Source organism: Notechis scutatus, chromosome 10 (genome assembly GCF_049901735.1).
Source record: "Notechis scutatus isolate UNSWTSFEM ecotype Mainland chromosome 10, rNotScu1.2, whole genome shotgun sequence".
Lineage (NCBI taxonomy): Eukaryota > Metazoa > Chordata > Lepidosauria > Squamata > Elapidae > Notechis > Notechis scutatus.
The window spans coordinates 17,215,459-17,234,211 of record NC_142018.1 but is presented as its reverse complement, the minus strand read 5'-3'; the positions used below and the strand labels follow the sequence as shown (position 1 = coordinate 17,234,211).

The 18,753-nt window shown below is 36.9% G+C and overlaps 1 protein-coding gene across 4 annotated transcripts in view; it reads left to right on the top strand.

The window, feature by feature from the left end:
* STAG2 (STAG2 cohesin complex component) overlaps positions 1-18,753 on the top strand; it is a 45,853-nt gene that overhangs the window by 16,232 nt on the left and 10,868 nt on the right. For all 4 annotated transcript variants that reach the window (XM_026674770.2, XM_026674771.2, XM_087972144.1 and 1 more), the window contains exons 2-25: positions 1,142-1,297; positions 1,665-1,743; positions 2,566-2,727; positions 3,917-4,013; positions 4,481-4,557; positions 5,431-5,635; positions 7,117-7,268; positions 7,850-7,923; positions 8,037-8,160; positions 8,671-8,769; positions 8,867-8,946; positions 9,702-9,809; positions 10,029-10,140; positions 10,844-10,961; positions 11,561-11,664; positions 12,493-12,585; positions 13,176-13,265; positions 13,493-13,696; positions 13,858-13,928; positions 14,792-14,879; positions 15,012-15,092; positions 16,495-16,587; positions 17,374-17,548; positions 18,417-18,556. In XM_026674770.2, coding sequence (XP_026530555.1) covers positions 1,254-1,297; positions 1,665-1,743; positions 2,566-2,727; positions 3,917-4,013; positions 4,481-4,557; positions 5,431-5,635; positions 7,117-7,268; positions 7,850-7,923; positions 8,037-8,160; positions 8,671-8,769; positions 8,867-8,946; positions 9,702-9,809; positions 10,029-10,140; positions 10,844-10,961; positions 11,561-11,664; positions 12,493-12,585; positions 13,176-13,265; positions 13,493-13,696; positions 13,858-13,928; positions 14,792-14,879; positions 15,012-15,092; positions 16,495-16,587; positions 17,374-17,548; positions 18,417-18,556 — 2,670 coding nt within the window. In that variant the 5' untranslated portion in view covers positions 1,142-1,253. The remainder of the gene's footprint in view (positions 1-1,141; positions 1,298-1,664; positions 1,744-2,565; positions 2,728-3,916; positions 4,014-4,480; positions 4,558-5,430; positions 5,636-7,116; positions 7,269-7,849; positions 7,924-8,036; positions 8,161-8,670; positions 8,770-8,866; positions 8,947-9,701; positions 9,810-10,028; positions 10,141-10,843; positions 10,962-11,560; positions 11,665-12,492; positions 12,586-13,175; positions 13,266-13,492; positions 13,697-13,857; positions 13,929-14,791; positions 14,880-15,011; positions 15,093-16,494; positions 16,588-17,373; positions 17,549-18,416; positions 18,557-18,753) is intronic.

The window sequence follows — 18,753 nt, the reverse complement described above, 5'->3', positions numbered from 1 at the left end:
TTTCCTCATGAGAAACGCATGATTCTCAATAATGTCCTCACATTATTATAAAATTGGAAGTCTATGGAGATTCTCAGTCATCCAAGTCATGGTTGACATAAAATTGGAAGGGACCAATTAGGTCAACAGCTGTAAGCTGCTTAGTTAGTCCAGATATTCAAATGAAAGCATCTCTGTTTACCCTCTACTACCAGCGAAGGGGAACTGACGGCAGGTAGTCCTTGACTTACGACCACAATTGAGCCCAACATTTCTGTTCTTAAGTGAGACATTTGTTAAATGAGTGTTGCCCCATCTTACGACCTTTCTTGCCACCGTTGTTAAGTGAACTGCTGCAATTGTTAAAGTTAGCAATACAAGTTAGCAATTGTTAAGTGAATCTGACTTCCCCATTGACTTTGCTTGCCAGAAGGTCGCAAAAGGTGATCACATGACTTTGGGACATAGCAACGGTCATAAGTATGAACCAGTTGCCAAGCATCTGAAGAATGTTGATCATATAATCGTGGGGAGGCTGCAAAGGTGGTAACTAAAAAACAATCATGTCACCTTTTTCAGTGCCATTACAACTTTGATCACTAAATGAATTGTTGTAAGTCGAGGACTAAACATTAAACCATCTGAGGGCTACTGAAGATGATGAGAGCTTGCTCTCTGAGAACCAGGGAAAAAGGAAGATAGAGACCATCGTTTTTAAAGGAAATAAAATGTGGATTATTTTGGTCAAAATATAATGAAACTATTACGATGCTTTTATGTAATTGTGCAAAGTGACTGCATCTGGAATTCTGTATACAGTTGTGGCCACACAGCCTAAAGCAATTACTATGCAGCTTCAAGATTCCCCCCCGCCCCCCCAAAAAGGATGACTAAAATAATGATGATTGAAGTACTTTTCTAACAATATTATTACATCCGTGACATATTTTGGAGCATTATGTTTAGATGAAAAACTCATAACTATTAAAAAAATAAAAACCTTTTCATATTTTTGCTAGACAGTTGGCATGCTCATTAAGACAAAGAAGGTTAAAAAATAAATAGAAAAGGTTAGCATGGAAAACATTGTTGCACTGTTAACAAAGCAACAAATCACAGGAAACTGGACAACTTCCATTAACTGTTACTTTGTTTTTGACAGGCATAGACTACTACAATAATAGAAGAAAGTAACAAGCAAGTACGGCTATTTCTCAACAACTGTTTTTTGAATGTATTTCTAATACAGTAGTAGCCCAGAAGATGATAAAGAAATGATAGCAGCTCAAGAACCAACAACTAATTTTGCCCTAATTCAGTAAGTAACTGAAAATTATTGATATCAAATTAGAGAGTCACAACAATGTTTTCATTTTGCTTTTCTTTGTAAAATATAGATGTAGGGGGAAAACGTATTTTCTTTGGTTTGTGATTTTTAAATGAATTCCTATGATTCCTCCATTTATTGGTGAATTTTGGCAACTTGTAGAGTTGAATTTCCTCATTTCATTTGAGTTGTGGATGGAATATATTTTTTTTTTTTAGAAAATTCCTATGCTTTCCTATGCATACAGTATTGAAAAACTCATTTAAGTAAATGTAGCATGTCCAGAGTATATTATATTGCGTCAAAGCAACTATAACACATTTTAAGTGAAATAAGTATGTAAAATATGTCTTCCCAGGGAATCTGAAACACACTTTTCTTCAGATACTGACTTTGAAGATATAGAAGGAAAAAATCAGAAACCAGGAAAAGGAAAGGTGTGTTTATCTCACATTCTCAGTCTGTATGGGGTTGTAAGAGTAACAATAGTCTTATAAATAATTTAATGTTGCTATCTGAAACAGCAGTGCTTCTGTGACATGTAAATAGATTTGGTGCAATAAGGGTGAATCTCATAAAACACTTTTACATATTGGAAACCATTCCATGGAGGTTCCAAAAATTGGAAAAGCTGACAATATCTGATACATATTCTCCTCTGTATTGTGATTAAACTTTTCATTTCAATGATTAGATTGTCCGATCATATGTAAAATGGTGATGCAGTGGTTAGAATGCAGCATTGCAGGCTAATTCTGCCCATGGCCAGGAATTTAATCCTGACTGGCTCAAGGTTGACTCAGCCTTCCATCCTTCCGACGTGGGTAAAATAAGGATCCAAATTGTTGGGGGCAAAATGCCCTTAGTAAACCCCTTAGAGTGGGCTGTAAAGCACTGTGAAGAGTTATATAAGTAAGTACTGTTCCTATTGCTAAAAAAGGTAAAGATTTCCCTTGTCTGGTCATGTCTTACTTTAAGCGGCAATACTCATTTCCAGCATGGCTATATGCCAAAGGCACACAGAACGTTGTTACCTTCCCACTCAACTGATACTTATTAATCAATTTTGCATGCTTTTGAATTGCTAGGTGGGCAGGAGCTGGGGCAAGTTACAGGAGCTCATCCCATTCACAATGAAAAGTAAAAAAAAAAAAGATAAACAAAACTTCCTCAAAATATCCATTTGTTCAAGTGCAAGTACTTATTTTTTTTTACCTGTTAAGTTGCTAAGAAGTAACCTGGGCTTGTCCTTCATACAGACCTGCAAAAAGGGGAAAAAGGCTGCGGGAGAAAAAGCCAAAGTTGGAAATGGAGGAGGAAAAGCCGGTGGACTAAATCGAATGAATGGGCATCATCAGCAGAATGGTGTGGAAAACATGATGTTATTTGAAGTCGTTAAAATGGGCAAGAGTGCTATGCAGGTAACTATTTATCACAGGCTTTGTTTTTTTGAGAGTGAGGAGAAAATCCATTTCAGTTTCAGGTCAACTCCATCTTAAAATGTCCTTCCTGTTCCAGATGTCAACCCTGAAATTATCCTGGCCGAGGCCACCTGGGAGGCTTCAGGGTTGCCACACACCAGAAGGACGGGAGAAATAGTTAGACGGGGTTGTGTAGCTAAAACAATAAAGTTTTTCTGTAGGAACCAAGGACATTCTCACAGGTGTCTAGCCAGAGGACGAGTGAAGTAACCAAGCAACCGGCCAGCACCTGGATTGGGCAGCCTGACCAGTGACTTGGGAGAAAGGGGAAACTTTTACTTTTTAACTAGGTGAAAGCCACGGGAACTTTCAGAGTCGGCTTCCACCAGTTGTGCAATATGATGTATCCAATTAATTGTCCTTTGGGAAATTTGCCTGCTTCTGAGTTCTGCTTTCTATGGTGCATTATTTGGAACACTGACACCAGATTTCTTAGCGAATATCTAAACAGTGATTTGATGTTCGCTTGTTCAACAGAGTTTTAAAACTAAGCAGAGTTTCTACAGAATGCTGTTGCAATCATTTTTTGGTTGAATGTGTAAGACCTAAGACTTCGCTACTGGCTCTCCCATAGACTTTAAATGACAAGCACTTGTATGTATATTTATTTGGGTGTCACCCCATTGTTTGAGACTTTGGCTGCAGCTTTATTTTTAAATGTCTCTGCTTTTTTAAATTAAAAATATAGTTTATGTCTAGAAAAGAAGTGGACGCTGCTGGTCTATGACCATAGTAAAGATTTGATTTGAAAAGTAGTTTGATTTGATTTGAAAAGAAGATCCACCTTGTAATTAAACTTAATCCTATATGTGCAATTTGTTTTCGGATTTTGAAACTGTCCATTTTAACTTTTAACTCTGTTTCAAAGTAAAGTAGATCACAAATCAACCTTAGGCAGACATGAGGATTAGATATCTTAAGCTTCGACTAACATTGGCTTAAGTTTATCAGGCTCCTTTGGAAAAACCAATACACCACTTTTTGGTTTCTGAAAACAATGTTTTGGAGAAATGGGACAACTGTGGAAACCTCGGGGTATAAAAGATGAGTTTTGGGGTGGTGATTGTGTGTTTGTAGATAGAGAGTAACAATAAGCATCCCTAATTTAATGTTGATTTTATTATCTTAGTCTGTGGTAGATGACTGGATAGAGTCCTACAAACATGATAGAGATATAGCGCTCCTTGATCTCATCAACTTTTTTATTCAGTGCTCAGGTTGCAAAGGTAAGATTTCTATTGGGGGCGGGTGAGTTTTATTCCATATTAATTCCATTAAAAAGCTTCACATCCCTTCTTTGCTAGTAATCTACCCCGTTACAATTAGAACTTCCCATCATAAATAGTGCTTTTTACAGTTCATTTATAATGTCTCCTTCCCCACCCCCCTTTTCAAATACTTGAACATAGATTGTCGTCCCCCCCCCTCCCCCCCGCACACACACACACACATTTACAATTGTATTCTGGCTTTTCAGAGCCTAAGACCCTGCTGATGAATATTAAAAAAAAGTATGTTACTTTTTAAAAAATTGAATACGTAGAACTATCAAATTACAATTATGCCTATCCATGTATTTTAAACATTTCAGTCAGAAAAATGACACATTTTGTTTTGTAATATTGTTGCCTAAACAGCGTTTTTTATCCTTTGAAGTTTGAGATTTCATAGTGTTCCATTCTGTGATTTGTAGGGGTTGTAACAGCAGAGATGTTTCGACATATGCAAAATTCAGAAATAATTCGAAAAATGACTGAAGAGTTTGATGAGGTAAAATGGACGTGTTTAAATTTACATTTTTCAAAACTGATTCTATATATGTCTTAACATTCCTTATACTAGACGTTTCTGAACTAGTTACTGCAGTTCTTTCAGTTGAAAACGTATCTTGTTTTTGTGGTTTCTGTTCCTGCAACTGTTTTTTAAATGGATTTGTGGGAGGTGAAGAATTAACTCTGGAGGGCAGATAAAATCTCAGTTCATTGGCAACAGTGATAATCACTGTTTCAAGTAGCTGAGTATCTTTTCACCTTAGCACTTCCTTTTTAAGAAAATACTTATTAACAGGATGTATAGGAAAAATCGTTGGAAAATTCTGTATACAGGTAGTCCTCAACTTACGATCATAACTGAGCCCAGAATTATGGTTATAAGTCATGCTGATCATTAAAAGAGTCACCATGAATTGCACCCAATTTTATGACCTTTTTTTGTGGCAGCTGTTAAGTGAACCATTGTGGTTGTTAAACACTGTAGTGGCAAATCCAGTGGGTATTTTTTGTAAATGCTGGTTTCCCTGTAGAAAATATCGCAAATCATAGTCATGTGACCAAGGGACATTCCAAACAATCTTAAATGTGGATCAAATTACCCTGGGAGTGGTTGCTAAGCTACATATTTTTATAACTTTTTTACATTTAACTTTTTTATTATTTTTCGGTTGCCTTTGTTCTGGTCTGCAAACAAAAAGATAATATTTTAAAAAACACACAATTAAAATCAAATCTTGTCTGTTGTGAGATACTTATCCATGCGGAAGATGAATAAAATCTCTCTTGGTTCATCAGGACATTTTAACCTTTTTATTTTAATTAGCCAGATAATGCAATACTTTTTGTGCAATTGACATATTCTGTATTCTAGGACAGTGGGGATTATCCGCTCACCATGGCTGGTCCTCAGTGGAAGAAATTTAAATCAAGTTTTTGTGAGTTCATTGGCGTATTGGTCCGGCAGTGTCAATATAGTATCATATATGACGAATACATGATGGATACCGTGATTTCACTACTTACAGGATTATCAGACTCTCAAGTCAGGGCATTTCGACATACTAGCACACTGGCAGGTAAACATTTATTGGCTTGATTTTTTAAAAAAAATTATGAAAGATAATCCCGAATATCAAATCATTCTAGATTATTTGAAATATTTTCATAAAAAGTTTTAGGTTTAAGAGTCTAAGAGAAAACCACTTGGGAGAGATATTTGGGGAGGGGGGGGAGGCTAAGTTTCTATATGTATCCTTTTCTTCCATTTCCTTTAAACAGGGATAATAAACCCAGGTAGTTTTAAAGTTAAAAATTAAAGAATTGGCCAACATGCTGAGCTTGTCTTGAAATACCTCCTCTAAGTGCTTGCTCTTGTTAAGCAAAGTGATGCAGGTGGAAAACTACTGTTTGAGAGATCCTGCTCTATTTCCTTGAAATATACATTTAACAAATAAAATGCTTTTCCTTGTGAAACTTGCCAAGAACCCACCCCACCACCCCTTCGATGGGTAAAAAGCCATCGCTCTACAAGGACGGAAGGATGTTATAGTTGACTTTTAGCCCAAGTGAAGCCTTCATCACCAATTTTTTAGTCTCTGGAACTCCAAGGTCAGGCTTCCCAAATCTAGCAGGTCAAATTTGCTTCATAATAGCTCTATGGAATGGACAGTTAATCTTATATGTGCCCTGATTTTCCTTTGGGTGAGAATACTAGAAATTACTTCCTGCTCTAAAAAGAAACATTTCCAGAAACGTCAAACCACTATTGAAACTCTGATATGAGTCTATTTTGGAGTGGGAGGAATAAACCAATGCAAAGTCAAACCATCCAGTTTTTCATGCAGCAGCTTGATAACTATCTTCAAAGAGCAGAAATAATAAAACAGCCATTAAATGAATGAGAGGTGATTTCCTGGGGTGCTTTCCAGCCACTTGTTCAAAGTTCAACACATTATACTGCCTTGGAACAATTGTTACATTCCTTCTTAAACAAAAAGAGTTACATAAGCCCTTTAGTAACTGAGCCAACATAATTAAATTCACTTTCATGTTTCTTTTCAAAAGATCCTAAGTAGTCAGTGAGTAGATAGATAAATAAAGTAAATGTAAATAAATAAAAATCAGAGAGCGAATGTGAAAGGGTGAATTTTAATTGATATGAATATTTTGTCCTGTGATAAAATATGGAAAGTGTTGCCTGAATTTTGTATTCCTTCTCAGATTTTATTGTGATTAGTCTCTTACCTATCCCTTCTCTGTAGGTAGCTAAACCATTTAGTAATGAATATTCCCTTTATATAAAATGGATCCCTAATCCTGAAATTAATCATTCAAAATCTTATTAGAATGTATTTATATGCCATTTTTCCTTTTGAAACTTAAAGACAGCGTGATTTAACCCTCTGTTCTGCAATTCCACCCACCCACCCAAAGCAACAATCCTGCATTTGCATGTAGTGTAGTAAGGCATTTTTGTATCCATATCATTGTTCAAGTTTGTTGATGATATGATTCTATACATTATGACTGATTTTCGTTCTCTCTTGGCACTTTACAGCTATGAAGCTAATGACCGCGTTAGTAAACGTGGCATTAAATTTGAGCATTAATATGGACAATACACAACGACAGTATGAGACGGAGCGAAATAAAATCATTGGAAAAAGAGCCAACGATAGACTGGAACTCTTGCTGCAGAAAAGGAAGGAGGTTAGAACCTTTGCCCACCGGTGGAATGGTTACCTGACAAAGAGGGAACTATGTGGAATATTTGTATCCCCCCCCCCTCCAAAAAAGTTAGAAGTAAAAGTTCATGAAAAGGCTTCCTGAACTTTTCAACTGAAAATAAATAAATAAATTGTGCTATCATTTGATGCCTGTGAAATACACATAGTCGTCTCTTTGCTCCTGAGTTAAACATGTAGAGAGATCTGTTTTCCCAAAGACTAACCCAAATTAACCCAAGTGAAAGGAAGGAGCAAATCTCTTGAGATTCAATTAAAACACAGATTTTCTTTCCAACTCTTTATTTCTTCTGCCTGACCCTTGGAAAGAGGTAAATTGGCATACTTGGGAAGTCAAATGGAAGCCAGGAAAGGGGTCTTCTAGCCCAGGGGTGGACAACTCTGGCCCACTTTAGGACACGTAGACTTCAGCTCCCAGAATTCCTGAGCTAGCCAGGTACCTGTGATCTTACCTTCAAATAATTATTAATTGTGCATTGTTTTATTGCCTAAGCATGTAACTGTAAAACTGCAGTATGATCATTTGGCAGTTCCTGTGTTTTTCAGCTTCAAGAAAATCAGGATGAAATAGAAAACATGATGAATGCGATTTTTAAGGGTGTATTTGTTCATAGGTACAGGTAAGTCCAATTGCTGTGTATTAAAGTCTAAACTTCGTTTTAAGATTCATTCTATTTTTTTCCTTTTTTTAACACTACAATCTTCATTTTCTTTACGTATTATCCCTTTTCAGGGATGCAATTGCTGAGATTAGAGCAATATGTATTGAAGAAATTGGAATTTGGATGAAGATGTATAGTGATGCCTTTCTCAATGACAGCTATTTAAAATATGTGGGGTGGACAATGCATGACAAGGTAAGGTGTTGAATCCTAGTTTCTGCTGTAATTTATTGAGCAGAGAAAATAAGGCACAAAAATTGACGCCTCCCTTTTTCTTAAACCACATTGTAATAATTGATTACTTTTAAGAGAGAAATACTTCAGTTTTACATTTCAAGAGTTTAGTGTCCAAATGATCTGACAGCAGGGCGTACCTGGTACAATCATAAGGTTGGGTTTCTCTACTAGCTGGGACGGAATAAAACCTTTTCTCAAACAGCAGCTCTTCAGAGCCTTGGTTTTCAATCCGCTTCAAGGCTGAGTTGAACGTGTTGCAGTTAAAACTGTAAAATGTCTCCGCTTGATGCAGTTTGTTTCATTTATATAGAAATTAATTTTCCATTGTAATTCGGTATTGAATAAATGAACCCAAGTATCAGAAATCACAATATGAATGTAGAGCTCTCAAAACTAATTGACATATTGTCCATTGTTGAAAAATGAAAACTTAAGGACAGTTATATTATTTCCTGTTGTTTTTTTTAGCAAGGGGAAGTGAGACTCAAATGTCTTACGGCTTTGCAGGGGCTTTACTATAATAAAGAACTGAATTCAAAATTGGAACTCTTCACCAGCCGGTTCAAGGTTAGTGCTCACTCTCTCTTTTCCTTTAAAAAAAATAACCCAGGCTTTCCATTATTAAAAAAAATTAATTTTACAAACTAAATGTTCTTCCTACTAGGACAGAATTGTGTCTATGACTCTTGACAAAGAATACGATGTTGCAGTGCAAGCAATAAAACTACTTACTCTTGTTTTACAGTAAGTGTTTCAGATCCTATTTCGAATAATAGTTAGTCATTAATTTGACCTTTTTTGTATAAATGCAGTTTATCAAACTTTTGAAGAGAAGACAGTCTTTTTAGAGTGTCATGTTACAGTTAGATAAAAATGGATGCATGGTTTTATGTTGTCTATGCTGCTAAAAGTTCACAGACACCGTGTAGTGAGTCCGTGTGAGGTCCATCTTTGAGTTATTCTTCAGTAACTTAAGTATAGCGCCAAGACAGGAAACATTGCTTTAAATGGAATATTTAGAATTTGGGTAATCTACAGTTAAAAGTAACCTCCTCTTTTTTATTCCAGTAGTATTTTAAACACAGATAGTCCTTAACTTATGACCACAGCTGAGCCCAAAATTTATGTTGCTAAGAGAGAAATTTGTTAAGTTTTGTCCCATCGTACAACTTTTTTTTTGCCACAGCTATTAAGTGAATCACTGCAGCTGTTAAATTAGTAACCCGGTTGTTAAGTGAATCTGGCTTCCCCAATGAATTTGCTTGTCGCAAAAGGAGATCACGTGACTCCGGGACACTGCAACCGTCATAAATGTGAACCAGTTGCCAAGCACCCGAATGTAAATCACGTGACCATGGGGTGCTGCAATAGTCATAGGTGTGAAAAATGGTCATGAGTCACTTTTTTCAGTGCTGTTGAACAGTCACTAAGCGAACTGTTGTAAGTCAAGGACCACCTTTTTTTTTGTTTGCATTTTTAACAATTAACTGCATTTTTAGGAGTAGCGAAGAAGTCCTGACTGCAGAAGACTGTGAAAATGTCTATCATCTGGTTTACTCAGCTCATCGGCCAGTGGCTATAGCAGCAGGAGAATTTCTGTATAAAAAGTAAGGAGAAAGTGACATTTAATTAAATCAAACTATAAGTTGTGAATTGGACAGAGCTGAATCACTGAGCCATTTAGATAAAGTTTGTGGTTCCCCACATGGGGAACTGGGATTTCCTCTGGAGCAACTAAGAACTAAGTCTGTTATGTATCAAGAACACTTTTATTTTTAGCTAACTCTGTACAATTATGTTTTTTTTCCCCCTTTTTTTCTGGGAAGGCTTTTCAGTCGCAGGGACCCTGAGGAAGATGGAATTCTTAAAAGAAGAGGAAGGCAAGGTCCAAATGCTAATCTTGTCAAAACATTAGTATTTTTCTTTTTGGAAAGTGAGGTATGTACACATACCTTACTTATTTTGTCAAACCATATTCTTCAGAAGTGTTTTGTATATGTTTTCTATTCAGCCAAATTAATTTGTTAGGAAGAATTGCTTATGATTTTGCAATATTTTGTAAACTTAATCCATATGATTATTGTACCAATTTATTGTAGATCCTTAAGTAAAGCTTCCCTTAATTATTGTGTAGCTGAATGTAGTTACGGGAACTTTGTGTCAATTGGTTAGTGTCCAAAACTTTTTAAACACCATTGCAAGACATGGCATTTTTGTAGTTCTGAGTCTATTTATCTTGTGTATGCTTGTTTATAAGAACCTCCAAATTAATCCCCTAATTCTGCTCAATATTGAAAATCTTAATATTAATGATGTAAGAATGTGGGAGAGAGGAAAAATAGTAATTGTCTGGCTTTCCAAGAGGATTGTTCTCCAAAAAAGGATCATTTGAATCGCAAAGCCAATTGAAATCCAGTAAATTCAGCGAACAAGTTTTAGTTGATTAAAAGTAATATTTAAAAGTGAGAAGACATGATGGATCTGAGGCAAATAACACAACATTTTTTAGCACAGAGTTCAGGCCTTTCTTCTACAAGTATACATTTTCTCCCTCAAATTATGAATGGTGTTTGCCTTTTTAATAGCACTTTGGGGAAGCTTCTCATAAAAAGCATGGTAAACACCTCTGACTCTTTTTCAGTTACATGAGCATGCTGCTTATTTGGTGGACAGCATGTGGGATTGTGCAACTGACCTTTTGAAGGACTGGGAATGTATGAATAGCCTTCTGTTGGAAGAACCCCTAAATGGAGAAGAACGTAAGATTTCACTCTGTTTTAAAAGCATGTTTTAAAATGCATATGCCAGGATAGTTGTCCCTAACTTCAAGAAAGTAAAAGAAATTCAACCAAATCATATAAGCTAAAAATAAAATAACTTAGAAAACTTGGAGTAAGTAAGCGTAGAAGTTATAATCATGTAGATTTGAGTTTTCAAATTTTTACAGAAATGCCCTGTGATACATCTCTAAAATGAATTTATTTGCAAAAATGAGCAGTAATTAAACAGTGGTAGTAACTTATTCTAATTATTGCTAGCATATTTCATTACATATAAAAATAGAACAGTTATTTTGTTAAATATTTATATTAAAAGAAAACTTAGAATAAGAGGCCTGAAAAGGCATAAGAATTTCAGGTATTTAAATATTCCATCTAGATCAGTTTGTTTTCTGTTTAGTTCTGGTATCATGATAGTAGCTAATTTAGTATAGTAATCTGCAAGTTTTAATTTGAGGTACAAAACAAAAAAATTATCAACAATTCTTGTGATTAAATCTTATGGTATGTTCAAGTGGTTCTTAACATACATGAATAAAAGAAATGACATCTTTTTTTTCCTTTTTTAATAATTTCAGCTTTAACAGACAAACAGGAAAGTGCACTAATTGAAATAATGCTGTGTACAATTAGACAGGCAGCTGAATGTCATCCCCCTGTAGGAAGAGGCACAGGAAAACGGGTATGTATATATATATATATATAATTTAAATGCTATAAACATAATACTAACATATTGTCCAGCTAATTTTATTTTTAATTTTTTTTTCAGAAAAAAATGAAGTGTATTAATAGTTATCCGCTATATTTGGGTTTTGAGCCAGTGTGCATTACATCAGCAGGAGACTCACAGTTGTTGAAAGAAACATCAAGATAACCTATAATTTCTAAGAAAATTATGCACTAGCCTTTAACATTTCATATTCATTGTAATATTGCTGTGTGCAATTCAAAATAAGTGTATAACATCATCTCTTTGGAATTAGAATGCATGCCTACAGTAGACAGTGAAAATGTGCTATTTTTAGCCTCAGTAAATCTTCTATTTCTGGGGTCAGATTGAACCACTTGAAGGTCTTGAAATCCCGATTTTATTTGCTTGATACAGTCGTAGCACTTAATTCTAATTTTTAGGTAAAACTGTTACACAGCAGAATTCTGGTGACTATTTAAAAAAAGCCCTACAACAGAATTCATGTGCAAAGCCGTCGTTCTAAAGCTGCTCAGACATCTACTGCATTCCCTTTCTTTAGTCCAGATTGAGCATACATTAGCGAAAAAAATCTTGATCCCTCTGAATGGTGACTGAAACAGTTCCTTTAGAATAACAGAATGTCATGTTTGGAAGGACACTGGAAATAATTTCTTAATTATGAGAATATGGATCCTTCTTGAAATGTATTTGAATTTGTCTCATGTACAGGATATTGCCTATTAATGAATTGCATCCCATAGATGCTGATAATATCAGTTCTTTAATCTTGCTGATCCTTGTTTTTTTTTGACTTAGGTCCTTACAGCAAAGGAGAAAAAAACCCAGTTGGATGACAGAACTAAGATCACAGAGCTTTTTGCTATCGCACTTCCTCAGCTTTTAGCAAAAGTGAGTGATTTTTATTTTTATTTCTATGTTAATGGCATGCTTGTTAGGCACAGGAGACCAGGAGCTGGAATGGAGTACAGAAGTATGATGAATCTGATCTACTAACGGTCAAAAGAAATTGGTAGCAGATAAGAATCAGCGGAATTCATGGGGGCTGGACAGGGGGCTGGTTCTCGTGGAGCGTAGTGACTCCAAACTGATGACATATTTCACCCCGCCATCAGGTTCCATCTGCTCATCTCCTACAATGCTTAAGTCACAATGGCATAAGAAGCTGTCTTATAACAAAGTAAATAGTTGATTAGCCTATTTTGATTAAACTATTATTGGTGACAGCTCTCCATGTTTTCAAAAAGTGTGGGGTCTTTTTAGCTCCTCCTGGGATTCAGTCTTTTTGCTAAACTTCCTGAAACTTGGTGAAACATTCGGATTATTTGTTTTATGAACGTTTGCTAATTCTGTGTCCCCATTGTCTAATACTGAACATTTTAGATTTCTTAATGAAACTCACCTTTGGAATTGTGTTAAGTGAAACACTGATTTTATGGGGAAAGTTTTGGGATTTAATGAATTGTCATCCATCTCCACAGTATTCTATAGACGCAGAGAAAGTCACCAACTTGTTACAGTTGCCACAATATTTTGATTTGGAGATCTACACAACAGGGAGATTAGAAAAGGTAAGCCAAGGAAAACCGGATGAAAACTGAACAGATCTCTTTTGACCCAAGGCTGGCCTTCCCCTGTGGGTTCTGCAGCTAAAGAAATGACTGTTTGTACTGTCACAATAGTTAAACACAGTTCTTTTAGGAGTGAGTGAACAGGAATTTGAACAAACACATCAGAAAATTGATGGTCAATTGATTCTTCTTCTTCTTCTTTTTTTTTTTTGCTGTCTGTTTACTAGCATTTGGATGCCTTATTACGACAGATCCGGGATATTGTAGAAAAGCACACAGATACTGACGTTTTGGAAGCTTGTTCTAAAACTTACCACGCCCTCTGTAACGAGGAATTCACCATCTTTAACCGAGTAGATATTGCAAGAAGCCAGCTCATAGATGAACTAGCAGATAAATTCAACCGCCTTCTTGAAGATTTTCTGCAGGAGGTACATCCATATCTCTCTCTCTCTCTCTCTCTCTCTCTCTCTCTCTCTCTCTCTCTCTCTCTCTGTTTAATATTTCTTAATATTAAAATACAGCAGAAGCTCATCCTTTGACTTCTCGAAATCATTGGCTGAATTGCAACTCTGCAACTTTTTAAACCTAGGGAGAAGAACCTGATGAAGACGATGCCTATCAGGTCTTGTCAACATTAAAGCGAATTACTGCTTTTCACAAGTAAGTACAGCAACAGAGTGTCCATCTTTTGATGGTATTAGTTTTGTTTCTTTGGAGGCTTTATGAATCATTTTATTGTACATACATTTTTTTAAAAAAGGTCCACTCACTTTTGTTTTGTTTCAACTTCTTCTGCTATGCCTTGCTAGGATCGCTCTCCTCATTCTGCCTTTATTGAGTACTGATAGTGATATTAGATAGTGAAAAAATGATACCAGGACACTACTATGCATTCTATGCAGTTAGATTATTTAGTCAGAATAACAGACATGTTTATACATGCATCTCTGTGGCAAGATAAATAGTCTAATGGTTAAAGGGATGGCCTAGGAACCAGGAAGACTGGGAGTTCTAGTCCTGCCTTAGGCATGAAAGCCAGCTGGGTGACTTTGGGCCTATCACCAGGAGACCATGAGTTCTAGTCTCGCCCTAGGCACGAAAGCCAGCTGGGTGACTTTTGGCCTATTGCCAGGAGGTGGCGAGTTCTAGTCCTGCCTATGGCACGAAAGCCAGCTGGGTGACTTTGGGCCAGTCCCACTGTTTCAGACCAGCTCTGTAGGGTTGTTCGTTTTGGGGAAAATAGGAGGAAGGAGTATTAGGTATGTTGAATTATAAACAACAATAGAGCCGGGATGAAAATCAAATAAATAAATGGCCAAAGCTTTGCATCTCCATGGATTGGGGCTTTGTGCTTACATGGCAATTCTTTTGATAGGAGCGTGTAGCAGAACCCACTTACAAAGGGAAGTCATTCAGTTGTTCGATGACCACAGTCCCTGCTTGTTCTATCAGCTCAGTGTAGTGTGAGAAGAAACAATGAATCAAAGGCCTTCATGCTTCTTCTTTTTTTTTTTAATTTCCAGTGCACACGATCTGTCAAGGTGGGACTTGTTTAGTTGTAACTACAAGTTACTAAAAACAGGCATTGAGAATGGAGATATGCCCGAACAGGTTAGTATTTATTTTTTTTAAAAAATTGGTCCCTTTAAAAGGACAATATAAAATAATAGAGCAAGCTGAGAGCGATCATGCCTTTTACTCCCAAACTTTTCCTTTCTTTCTTTCTTTCTTTTCGAAACACAGATAGTTATTCACGCACTGCAGTGTACTCACTATGTAATCCTTTGGCAGCTAGCAAAAGTAGCCGAGAGCAGTTCTACCAAGGTAAGTGCTGGCAGCACCGGGAAAAACTTCAGTCCATATGGGAATGGAGTGCAGGTAATCCTCGACTTACGACCACAAGGGAGCCCAACGTGTCTGTGGCCAAGCAAGATGGTGGTTAAGTGTGCTTTGCCCCATTTGACGACGATTTTTGCCACAGGTATTAAGTGACTCACTGCAGTTGTTAAGTTAGGAACACACGGTTGTTCAGTGAATCTGGCTTCCCCCATTGGCTTTGCTTGCCAGAAGGTCCTCGGGACACTGCAACTGTCATAAATTCATGCCAGTTGCCAACTGTCCAAATTTTGATCACCTGACCGCAGGGATGCTGCAATGGTTTGTAAGCGTGAAAATAACACTCTTTTTCCTATATAACTTCAAATTGTCACTAAGCAAATGGTTGTAAGTTGAAGGCTACCTATACATTATACAGAACTTTTAGGATTCCTTATTGGGAAGTTGACCAATATCCTTAAATCCTGTCTTTGAGTGTGCATGTGTGTGTGTGTGCACGCGCGTGCACGTGCGCACACACACATGCAGCTATACCTATATTGGGCTGTTGTGGTTAGCCGGGAGCAGGTGTGGATGGCTGAGGAGAACGAGGATTCAGATGAGGGGCCAGGACCATTAGGGAGTGGACTGCTGCCTTCAGAGATTGTGGGGGCTGGAAGCAGCAATGAGGAGGTTCCCGAGGAGCCTGTGCCAAGTGCACATGTGCGCAGGGCTGCTCTCAGGAAAGAGCAGCTGCAGCAGCACGGGTGACTCGGGAGTAAGGCTGCAAGGTAATGGCCCCTCCTTCAAGAAGATAAAAGCAAACTGAAGCAGACATTCTTTGTAGGAAGCAAAGATGTTTTGAAACTCGAGCCTCATGGACATTGCAGTATCTTAAGTTGGTTTTTGAAGACTCTTGTGTTGTAAAATATCTCTAGGTAGCCTTATCTGTTATTCTTGGCAGCCTCGCACAGTTTTGGCGAGGCTTGTGCTTATCAAAGTTAATTAGTTTGCAACATCCTTTTAATCAGGGATTCCTAAGAATCATTAAAAGGTTTCTGTTCCCTTTGGTTTGTGTTGGTTTTATTAGAAACAGTTTGGGTCAGAACATGGGGTAAAAACTCCATTTGAAGTACACTCAGGGTAAAAATAGCTGACCTTGGAGTAATATGAGAGTTATTTCCTCTTTGCAATATGAAGAGGGGTAGAAAGAAGAAGGTAGGATCTTATTTCTGATTTGCAGAGGTAGATCGAACAACCTGAATTATTACGGGAAGCTTTACATTACTGTTCCCCTCCATAGAAAAAGTTCTTCCATTTCTTTAAGGAAAAAAAATGCTCACTTCTATTCATCATGCAAGTTTGATTCAAAATAAACACGCTCACTGTTTAATATTCTTTCATTTCTCAGGACGACCTTCTACGCTTAAAGAAAGAGATGAGAGTTTTTTGTCAAATCTGTCAGCACTACCTTACCAATGTAAATACTGCTGTTAAAGAACAGGTTAGTCACAGATTAATATCTGACCGTTAGACACTTTTAATGCAGAAATAATTTTTCATCTGCACTAACAGTTGTGTATAGGAAAGTGTAGCGTTATTTGTGTGCCCTGGTTAATAAAACAGACCTGAAAGCCTTTGCTTTATTTCATTTTTTGCCCTTCCAACTGTATTGAAACAGGAGAGGTCTGTATACTTTTTGAAAGGGCAAAATCTAAGAAGGTGCCAAGTCATATATTTGTATAAAAGATAGTATACTTTCATTACTAGCAAGTCAGTACAGCTAAGGTAAAAGTACGCAGTAAATACAAGAAAAGATAATGCTGTAAGAAGTAATAATAAATCTGTTCCAAATAATAACTTTGAATCGACTTCTATTCAACGAGACAGTTTTGTATTGAGACAGTACTTTAAAAAATGTAGTTAGGTATGTTAACACAATTTTCTAAGTGTCTATGGAGGTTCTCAGTCCTCCAGGTCATGGTTGTCCCAAAGGTGCTTTTTTTCAAGAGGCAACTGGGCTTCCTGGTTTTTCTATGAAGACGTTTTGCTTCTCATCCTTCTTCAGAGCTGAAGAAGCTTCTCGGAGAAGCATCTTCAAAGAAAAACCAGGAAGTCCACTTGCCTCTTGAAAAAGCACCTTTGGGATAATTTTGCATGGGAGTGGTTCTCAATCTTTTCTTCACCCTGGACCCCCAAGACTTAATACAAAGTTTAAACCATAGCATTTCTTCAAGCCTTTGCAGACCTTCTGTGATGTTAACAACGCCTGTCATTCCTTCCCTTGCAGGCCTTCACTATTTTGTGTGACGTGTTAATGATCTTCAGCCATCAGATCATGTCAGGAGCACGTGACATGTTAGAGCCATTAGTTTACTCTCCTGATTCTTCCTTACAGTCCGAACTCCTGAGTTTTATTCTTGATCATGTCTTCATCGACCAGGACGAGGATAGCAACAGTGCAGGTATGAGGCTGCAGAAATGTGTCTCTGGAATTTCTTTTTGGTAGCAACAGGTTCTCACTTCTCTTTTTCTCCCTGAATTGTAGTATATATATATATATATATTTTTACTTAGCCAGACACGGAGGTTACAACAGGAATTGCAGGGTTAGATCTTGGTCTCCACAGAGTACTTACTTAGTTGGTCTCCAAAGGAAGTTGTTCAGTTAGAAAAGAGTAGGACTTTAGTCCTGTCTGCTTTGAGGTGTAGAGATACAACCCGCTCAGCCTTACTTGTCCTGCTGAAGTCTCTCTCCCCCACTTCCTCCCTACCCTTGAGAAGGTCTGGAATGATGTATTTCTCATACGCAAAGCTAAGAGCCCTTGAGCTCTGTTTTCATCTTATCTTGGGTCACTTTGCTCTTGAAGCTATAGTTATTTTTTTCTGATGTGTTGGAGTCCTTAGTGTGCTCTGAATTTTTATATTGCATGTTTGATGAGCTGTTGTCTGAACTTCCTTAAAATTCCATCGCTCAGGTGATTTTAAAAACTGACCAGAGATCTGAAAACAAGTTTAAAACTTAACCAGCTACTCTAAGAATTTAGGTTATCTTTTTAAAGGCTTTGTTAATTTTGGAACTCAGAAACAAAAAGGCTTTTTTGAGTAGTTCATTTGAAAGTAATACTAATGGGGACTATACCACTTTAAATCTTCCAGTCTATTTTTGGTAGTTAACAAAACATCGGATTCTTTTCTTGCTATGAACTGTTACCTGGTTAGAATACTGCAGGGCAAAACCAGGTTATAAAGATGCAGTTGATACTGCAATCATATCTAAATGCCTGTTCCTGAATGAATGCTCATGTACATTATTTTTTTCTTTCGTTAAAGATGGACAGCAGGATGATGAAGCCAGTAAGATAGAAGCTTTGCACAAAAGAAGAAATTTGCTTGCAGCTTTTTGTAAACTTATTGTATATACCGTGGTGGAAATGAACACTGCTGCAGATATTTTTAAGCAATATATGAAGGTAATGAAAGCCTACTGGGAAGGGGATCTGAGGTTCTCATATAGAAATACGGAATGAATGTGGTTGTATTAAATCTCTGGAGGCTTCTTTCTTCATTATTAAGGGAGTCCTTCTGGATAACTCTTGTTGCCTTGGCTAAAAGCAGAAAATAAATAAACATATTTAAAGCAAGTTACCGTGTAATTCCTTCAGTTTGA